The sequence below is a fragment of the Lipotes vexillifer genome, unplaced genomic scaffold, assembly GCF_000442215.2.
Source record: "Lipotes vexillifer unplaced genomic scaffold, Lipotes_vexillifer_v1.1 scaffold1106, whole genome shotgun sequence".
NCBI classification, from domain to species: Eukaryota; Metazoa; Chordata; class Mammalia; order Artiodactyla; family Lipotidae; genus Lipotes; species Lipotes vexillifer.
Genome location: NW_006776601.1, coordinates 165154 through 174959, shown reverse-complemented (window position 1 = coordinate 174959; position 9806 = coordinate 165154). Strand labels below are relative to the sequence as shown.

The 9806-nt window shown below is 45.7% G+C and overlaps 1 protein-coding gene across 2 annotated transcripts in view; it reads left to right on the top strand.

Moving 5' to 3' along the window:
- CD86 (CD86 molecule) overlaps positions 1 to 9806 on the top strand; it is a 27306-nt gene that overhangs the window by 7571 nt on the left and 9929 nt on the right. The window contains exons 2-4 of one of the 2 annotated variants that reach the window (XM_007450495.1): positions 3678 to 4013; positions 5594 to 5902; positions 9322 to 9474. In XM_007450495.1, coding sequence (XP_007450557.1) covers positions 3678 to 4013; positions 5594 to 5902; positions 9322 to 9474 — 798 coding nt within the window. The remainder of the gene's footprint in view (positions 1 to 3677; positions 4014 to 5593; positions 5903 to 9321; positions 9475 to 9806) is intronic. The other variant, XM_007450496.1, reaches the window with a different exon arrangement.

The window sequence follows — 9806 nt, the reverse complement described above, 5'->3', positions numbered from 1 at the left end:
AAAAAAAAAAAAAAAAAAAAAAAAAAATTTAAATTAGTTAAAATTAAATAAGATGAAAATTCAGTTTCTCAATCATACTAGCTACCTATTAAGAGAGTGCTTTCGGAAAGCACTGCATTATAGGGTCTAGACTGGACAGAGCTGAGGTCTTAATAAAGTTGAAGAACAGATGTAGGTATAGAATCAAGAGCAAATCTTGGTGGAAAATATCTTGTGGACAGAGATTGGTACATTGAGGTTTAAGATTCTAGGGGCAGAGGTGTTCTTGGTGATAAGGTTTAAGATTATGTCATGGGAAAGGGGCTGCTGAAATAGCCTGTGGATGAAGATCTTTGAAGTGGGAAAGATCAAAGAACTTTGAGGCAAGGGTGTTGGTAAACTCATCCATGCCAAAGTCACCCAATTTGATAGGAATAACTGATTGGAAAGAAAGACCTTGCATCTAATGCCAAAAGTCTTCAGTGAGCAAGGAAGTAGTGACAAATGATTAGTAGCTAACAGCAGTGAGGGAGAACACCTCAAAAGGGGAAGAGTGTTGCTCAAGGTCCCTCTGATGTGTGATAAAACAAGTAGCGGCTGGAGGCATGTGACGTTCTTTGGGTTGGGCCAGATTTCAATGAAAGCACAACCCTGGGGGAAACATTTGATGAAGAGGTTGAAGACATAGAGGAGTTTATTACAATGCAGTGAGGCTTCCATAGGGCCTAGTAAAGCTTTGGAGGAAGTTTAGTAAAAGAAGGGAAATTCATGAGTACAGATAAGCATAGTAATATGAGAGGGATATGACCCTAGAATACATAAGACAGGCATGCAGGGTAGTAGCTGGGGAAGACTGAAGTCCCAGGTGGGGTCAGGGACCTCACAAAGTTAGAAGACTGTAGTTTTTGTCTGACAGCCAAACAGTTTCTTGCTGATGACGTCCTCAAGTATCCTTTGAAAGAAATGTCTCCAGCTGATTAGGGAGGTGTCTAGATGGATTCTTGAGTGCCTAGCTCCTAACATCACCATAGCAACCAGTTATAACTAGACCCAGACCATTTCTATGACTCAAGTGCTAGGAAAGAGAGAGAATCTCAATGCTTACCCTCCAGTGGAGCCCAGCAAGTCCCATAGCTGGGTGGCCTAAGGTTTGGGGTCATAAGAGGGGAGGCCTGAAGCCACTTAGAAAAAACAGACTTTGAGCTAAATTTTCCCATATCATCAGAGAGGCAATTAGCATGCATAGCTCTAAGTGATGTCATGGAAGCCAGTGGTTGGCGAGGAACTATGGAGTAAGTTGTGAAATACTTTCAGTTCCACTCAGAATGGACTTCAGAGTGATTTCCACCCCAGGGTGAAGAGAGGGTTTGGGGAAGGATGGATGGAAACAAATTTTTCTTGTTCCGTCATCTCTCTGTTCCACTCTGGAGGCAGAGATAGAAATACTCTATTGCAGCTCCTCAAACTGGAGGTCTGCTAAAAATGCAGATTCTGACTCAGACGGTCTGGAGTGGGGCCAGGGATTCTGCATCCCCTTGGGGATGCTGATGCCTTTAGAGCACAGACCACACTTTCGGTTGGCAGGTGAGAGGGGAGAAGTTACATGGGTGGAAGAAAAATTCCGTATAATCTTTGGGAGAGGGAGCCTGGGTCTTGGACCCCTCTGTGAGTGGAGAGAATGGGTGGGCAGGAGAAGAGGCCCTGTGAGGCTCTGTAGAAAAGCAACCTTAAGTCAGGAAGACAGAAGAAGCCAAAGGCAAAGTCATTTCCAGGCCAGAGGCACTGCTGAATAATAACATAATGGTGACTGTTAACTGGCAGAATTTTCAGCTATGTGTTTGGTTTCCCCACCAGGTCATCTGCTCAATATCAATCTATATGGCAAGTTAGTGATAAAACCAGCGTGAGTTTCCCCAGAGATAGTTGCTAGAAGCTTTTACAGTAGGTGACACCCTTACATTATCATTCAGAGTTTAGCAGAGGAGTAGCAGCACCCCCAGGAGTGCCTGATAAGTAGTTACTGAAAACAGTAAGACTTCTTTAGGTCCCCCTTTCACTGTTCCAGGTACCCAGGTAGATTTTCCCACCTCCCTCCAATATGGAAATGCATCTTGTACAGACTGTGCTTTCTGCTTTCAAGAGCTTCACAGGCTTCTAGTGAGTGTAATGCAATAGGCAGTGATTCAAACTTGTGCCGACTCTCACTGATGCCTGGAGTCCCTTCCCATAGAGTTCAAGACCACCCCAGGCACCCACCCCCTTGATTATGGTTCTCACTGGGCCACTCTGCACACAGTTCAACTTCACCAAGTGCATGTCACTGTTATTACTCTTCCCCTCCCTCTTAGAAGAGAACCCTATTGATCAGATCAATTTAATTTCTCCTACCACCCCTCAAAGAACGCCTCAGATAACTCCTCTCATCTCCCTCACCAACCTGCTTCTCCTTTCCTCCTTAATGTCAACATCCCTTTACTGAAGTCTGGAATGATGAAGCTTTACTTAGAACCCATCCTAACTCCCTCCCCAAGGTGGCGTCTAACTTCATATTAACTAAGAAACAGCATTTCTCCCCTAACCCTGCACTTCTCACTCACCACTACTTAATTTCTCGGCCGGGTCTCAAGTAATTCTGTGATCCAGAATAGGTCCTACAGAAACCCTATAATCAATCACATTTAAGGAGTGAGGAGACCCAAATCCCTCCACAAACCCCAATATGCCCTCAGGGATGAAAGCATTTCTCTGAACTCTCCCAGCACATTCTCCAGGGGTTGAAAACATTTCCAAAAGCAATGCGTCCTGGGGAGAGCAAGTCTGTGGTACCTGGGGATTCCCCAGTACTCCAAAAGTACATCCTCACCTTCCCATTTATGATTCATTTCCAGCATTTCATTCATGTACCTTAAATGGTCTTCGACCACCACAATCCCAAAACAACCATCAAATCTGCCCAGTTCTCTTTCTGATCTCTGAAAGAGCTTAGAGAGGTCACAGAATAGAGGCCTTGGTTGACCATTTGTGTCATTTCCAAACTGTTTTTACCCTTGGGAGAGCTGGCCATGGGAGCAGCAGTCATGAGGGAAAGTCTATAAAGGGAACTATTTGAATTTCAAAGATATTAGTCACTGTGATCCCCAGCTACCGAGGCATAATGAAAGGAGGGATATCGGAACTCTTTTCACCACAGCAGGCCAAGGAATAAGGGGATAGGGAGGGGAGAAGGGAGCTTCTGGTCATGGTGAAGAAGTAATGGAGCCTGTAACAGCTACAGTGAAGAGAATCAATGTTCAGATTATAGGGAAGTAACCAATGGGTGAATGAGTTGTCTAACTTTGCTGATTTTCTCTGTTCTGGGATTTAAATTCACAGAACCATAGTACTGGAAAGAACCTTAGAACATTTAGTCCACCCCTTCATTAAACAGATAAGGAAACTGAGCCTCATAGGAGTTGCAGTTTGCACAAGGCCACCCAGTTAGTTATCAGTAGAGTGAGGACAAAAGCCCCTTCCTTTCTGCACATGCCAATGTGTATGCACAGTTCCAGAGTTTAATATCTGCTTCTTCAAGATCATTACTGATAAGATAGCATCTGGGTATTATATAAAGAGAAATGGAGTTTCTGGGTTTTTTTTTTCTTTCTTTCTTTCTTCCCTTTCGTGTCTCTTTCCCCACTTTCCACCTTTCCTTCTTTTAGGTGCTGCTTCCTTGGAAAGTCAGGCATTTTTCAATGAGACTGGAGACCTGCCATGCCACTTTCCAAACTCTCGAAACCGAAGCCTGGATGAGCTGGTGATATTTTGGCAGGACCAGAATAAGTTGGTTCTCTATGAGCTGTACAGAGGCCAAGAGAATCCTCACAATGTTCATCCCAAGTATATAGGCCGCACGAGCTTTGACCAGGACAGTTGGACACTGCGACTCCACAACGTTCAGATCAAGGACAAGGGCTCGTATCAATGTTTCATCCATTATAAAGGACCCCAAGGACTGGTTCCCATCCACCAGATGAGCTCTGACCTGTCAGTGCTGGGTACGTAGCCAATGGCGCGTTCAGATCCGGGGCCTTCTCAGATGAGACTGCAATAGGTGGGGGAGAGGGCCGCCTCGAGACGGGCAGAGGACAGCCAATTCTGGGAAGCCCGTTTGAAGGGAGTGCAGGGCTTGGGAGGAGGGAGCTAAAAGTCCTTCGTACTTTTTATAGTTTACTTCTGAATGATCTGTAAGAATCTGCTTTGGGGACCAGATAGAGCTAACTAAACCAAGGTAATGTGGCTAAGTGAAAACCATGGGTGATTTGGCCCTTAAGTTTATATGAACCATATAGGTCTCAAATCTCTTTTACATTCATTTTCTCCTTCAGTTCAAGAGTTCTCATGCACTAAATCTTTGCCTGGAGCTCCTACCAAGGGTGACAGCTGGCTGATTTGGGATTTCCCTTCAGCCTCCTGGAGGTTGCTTATGACTTGTTTGCTGCCCAACCATAAGCCCAGTAGACAGGAGGGAAATAACCCAAGGCACACAATCCAAAAGCTGACAAACCAGCTCCCTTGTTTTTCCAGGCCTTGAAAAACCTAAATGTCACTACAGATTTTTTAAAATTAAAATACAGTAAAATTATTTTTATTTTGGTGTACAGTTCTATTAATATGAACTTATGTATAGGTTTATATGACCACAATATAAACAGGGTACAAATCATTTTCAGCACCCTAAAAAAATTTCCCCGTGCTATGCCCTTATAGTCATACCCTCTCTAGACCCATAACCCCTGTTTTGCAACTTATAGTCTTATCTTTGTGTGAATGTCACATAAATGAGGTCATACAGTATGTAACCTTTTACGACCAGCTTCTTTTATTTAACGTAACGCCTTTGAGAGTCATCCAAGTTGTTGCATGTATCAAAAAGCTGTTCCTTCTTATTACTAAGTAGCATTTTGTTTATCCACTCAACCCATGGAAAGACATTGGGTTGTTTTCAGTTTGGGGCTATTATGGATAGATTTGCTGTAAAAATTCATGTACAAATTTTTTGTGTAAACCTAAGTTTTCATTTCTCTAGAGTAGGTACCCAGGTGTGGGATTACTAGGTCCAGATTAATTATTGTTAATGAGGTTTAAAGTAGGTAACACCATGGCAATCTACCTTCTACCAGCCACATCACGTACAAGCAGAGTGCTTAAGGAATAGGTGGGTATAGCAAAACTTGTAACAATATCATGCGAATCACTGAAGTTTTAGAAACAATATACTAAATTATAAATTAGTATGTAGAACCTGCACAGTACCTACTGACTACAGAAGAAGAGCAAGGGATTTGGCTGGCAGAAGGAGCTAGCCCTCCTGTTGCTCAGAGAGCACCTCCTTGACTGGGGTAAGCGGGAAGTAAGCATGGTGGCCCCAATTCCATTCCTGAAAAATAAATGTGGGATCATTATGTGGCTCTCACCGTGGGCTGAGGCCCACAATTTAGACACCCTGAGGCCTGCCAGGTGTGCCCCCAGTGAGTTCCCAGGATACCTAGTTATTTGTTGTTCCCGTCTAGATACATCTAAATTTAAACTGATTTCTTTTTGGTTTTTTTTTTTTGTATCTCTATTCTGCTTTCAGCTAACTTCAGTCAACCAGAAATAAATCTAATTCCTAATCAAACAGAAAATTCTAACATCATAAATTTGACCTGCTCATCTACACAAGGTTACCCAGAACCTCAGAGGATGTATATATTGCTAAAAACTAAGAATTCAACTACTGAGTATGACACTGTCATGAAGAAATCTCAAAATAATATCACAGAACTGTACAACATTTCTATCAGCATGTCTTTTTCCATCCCTCCTGAAACAAACGTGAGCATCTTCTGTGTCTTGCAACTTGAGCCAACGAAGACACTGCTTTTCTCGCCACCTTGCAATATAGGTAAGCCTGACAGTTTCTTTTGTCAGGTATTATACACAGATGGGTAAGGCAGATCATCCAGTGTCCCCTGCTTGCCAGGAAACCTCCAACTGGGCCATTTTCATACTGTTAGGAAAGACCCAGACAGAGGGCTCCTGTTTCATCTGAGGGTCTACAAGGTCCAAGAGGCTATGAACCTATGCCGCTCTTGAGGAAGCACGTTCTTAGCCTTGACACTGGCCCAGTCTTCTGGGCTGCCTTTAGATAGAAGATTCTGAAGCTTAGGTTAGAAGATGCAGGCTTTCTCCAGGCTAAAATTCTTCCACTCATTAAAACACACACACACACACACACACACACACACACACTCATATATACATACAGCACTTGTTATGAGTACAAAACCATTCTAGACATTGTTGGTTTCAGGGGAGAAAACCAAAAGGTATAAGACACGCTCTCTGCCCTTCTAACAGAATCAGAACTCCACGATGGACACACATGGTAAACTGGATTGTAAAAGGACTGAATTAGAATCTAAATTATATCCCATGGAAATATACAACTAAATTTAAAAACAAGAGTGACTGATAATAAGATTTATAGGCATTCAGAGATAGGCAAGTTCCTTGAGGGTCAGTGAAGGCTTCCTAAAGGACATGGGACCTTATATTACCATAACAGAAATAACTGGGCTTAATAAGTGTGGTAAAGAGATGACAGGTACTCAAACTTGTGGTAGCTTCTGAAAAATTCTGAAACAGCATTCAGGCTTGGGAGGTGAGGGGGCCACAACCTGTTAGCAGTATCTGCCATGGGCACAGGCAATGGTGGCCATCAGTACACATGTGTCAAGGAAATACACAGAAGCAGAAATGCTTGTGGCATGTTGACAGTGTAGATGGGGGCCAGTCCCACTGGGAAAGGGTTGAAACTAAGCCGTGTACACTAATAGGAGCCTGCCATTTTAAATTCCTGGCTTTGCCCTAGAATACATCCATATTTGAGACCCCACTTTTGAGGAGCAGTAATTGCAAGAGTCTCTCCTGCAATAAAGGCACTCTGTACCCACACTGCCTTCAACACTGCTTGTTCTGATCCTGACCCCTCCCCCCACCCATCTGCCTTCTGTTTGCCTTGGCCCCTCCTCCAACTCTGGCCCCTTGGTTTGCCCCCTCCTAAGGCATCCATCCAGCTCCTTGCTCCGTCCTCTGGCTTTAATGCCTCCCCTCTCCTGGTGTTTCACTGTTCAAACATAACTTGGCCTCTTGATGCATTCTTATGGACAGCCCCTGGGGCCAGTCCCCACCAGCCAGCTTAGCTGTACCAGTGGGCCAGTCCCCTGTGCAGGTGCTGATTTCCTTCTGATCAGACACCTCTGACTCTTGACAGTTCAGTAACTGGCGAGGTCACCCTGTCTGTCCTGGTTGCTTCCACTGTAGCCTCTCTTGGCCTGATAGTAGCCTCTCCCATGCTGTCCTGAAATTTAGCACCTTCTTGGCACTGCCAACATCACCACACATGACACACCCTGGGGCTTTCTGCCATGACTCCCACAGGAACAGAGCCTCGCCACCACTAGAGCCTCATCGTGGCTCACCTTTCTGCCGTTTCTCAGCTGCTGCCAAAACCTTCCTAGCTGCCGCCATCTTCAGAAATGTTTCAGCTCTAGCTGCCTCAGGAAGATGGGGCTTGCCTCTCTGTGTCCCTATTCTATGGCTAGATAAGATATAGGTTAGGTTCTGTGTCAAGGAATCTTTTTGGGTATCAAAAGGTAGCAGCCACGGGCTTCCCTGGTGGCGCAGTGGTTGAGGGTCTGCCTGCCCATGCAGGGGACACGGGTTCGTGCCCTGGTCCGGGAGGGTCCCACATGCCGCGGAGCGGCTGGGCCCGTGGGCAATGGCCGCTGAGCCTGCGTGTCCGGAGAGGGAGAGGCCACAACAGTGAGAGGCCCACATACCGCAAAAAAAAAAAAAAAAAAAAAAAAAAAAAAAAAAAAAACCCAAAAGGTAGCAGCCACCATGTTAACAAGTATTACCCTCCTTTACTGGGATGCCAAACAGGTTCAAGTGAGATTAAACTGGGATAGACTCAAGAAGTGTTGAATGTGGCCTGCAGTACCAACAATTCCTTTTCTTAAGGTCCCAGAAACAGGGCATGGGTCCACAAAATGCCCCTAAACTAATGGGAGGTCAGCGGGTCCTATTCTCCTGTAATTTGAGATTAACCACCAGACCTCTTCCCATAAATGTCTATAAAATGGGCCACTCAGTCCTAATTTTTCTGCCCAAAGCCTGTTTTTTAACTTCCTGTAAGTTTAGGAGTCCTTGTGCAAGGAAGTAAGTCCTGACTTCCCAGGAGCTGATTCTGACCCTGATCCTCAGGGCACGAAGACATATCAAAAGTTTTCCAGGGCTTCCCTGGTGGCGCAGTGCTTGAGGGTCCGCCTGCCGATGCAGGAGACGCGGGTTCGTGCCCCGTTTCGGGAGGATCCCGCATGCCGCGGAGCGGCTGGGCCCGTGAGCCGTGGCCGCTGAGCCTGCGCGTCCGGAGCCTGTGCTCCGCAAATGGGAGAGGCCACAACAGTGAGAGGCCCGCATAACGCAAGAAAAAAAAAAAAAAAAGTTTTCCAGTAGGAGGGAGAGGCTGAAAGCCATGCTTGAGGAAGTCCACCTAGACATCAGGGGAAAGAACAAACAAAGCTGGAGATGGGGGCCTGTAAAGAAGCTGCTACGTTTGTCCGGGTGAGAGGTGTCTGGAGCCTGATTTAGAGATGATAGTGGATGGAGGAATTACTATAAGAGAAGCTTCAAAACTTGGGGCCCAGGGCTTCCCTGGTGGCGCAGTGGTTGAAAGTCCGCCTGCCGATGCAGGGGACACGGGTTCGTGTCCCGGTCCGGGAGGATCCCACATGCCGCAGAGCGGCTGGGCCTGTAAGCCATGGCCGCTGAGCCTGCGCGTCTGGAGCCTGTGCTCCGCAACGGGAGAGGCCACAACAATGAGAGACCCGTGTACTGCAAAAAAAAAAAAAAAAAAAAAAAAAAAATCTTGGGGTCTGACCACATAGGGGGCTGAGGAAGCTGGATGCTGCCCAGATGACTGTACCTTCAGAGCCTCAGTACAGGTACATTACCCAGATTCCAGAACCAAGGGCCAACGTGACCCTCTTCTAGATCATGGTCATTGTCATCCCAGTCTCTGGGAAGGGAAGGCAAGGCAGCTCAGTCCAGGCACTTGGTCAGAGTCACTGGCTTGGTTCTCAGTCAGCTGCCGAGGCCCTGAGACTGGGATTTTCTATGGCCCAAATCATGTGTATTTCAGGCTGCTCTGGCAGTAGAGCCCTGAGGAGATGCTGGCATGTAAATAAAGAGAAGAGCAGCAATTATAAAGCTTTTATAATCAACCTTCCTGGCTGATTGAAAACTTGGGTTCATTTTTAGATGCAAAGCCACCTGTGCCAAGCCCCCCTGTCCCAGACCACATCCTCTGGATTGCAGCTCTACTTGTAACATTGGTCGTTGTGTGTGGGATGGTGTTCTTTCTAACACTAAAGAAAAGGAAGAAGCAGCAGCCTGGCCCCTCTAAAGAATGTGGTGAGTCAGTGCTTGTCCTCTGCAGATTTTGCCACTTTGCAGCTAACTTCCCAATCAGCTGCCTTCTGGAGCTCGTTGGCTGAGCCCAGGCTGGCAAAAAGTCAGCAGGTGTTTGGAGGAAAAGGTTCCCTCAGGGTTTCAAGCCCATATATATGGGACTCAGCAGCTGATAAGGTTGCCTGGATTTCCAGGAAAGGCAACACTTCTAACCTAAGGTTTACAAATGTACTTCTGGTTTCCAAACAAAGCTGATTATTCCTTGCCTTACCTACTTTATTTCATGAGGTTACTGTGAGAATTCAATGAAGTAAAATGGTTGAAACACTTCTAAA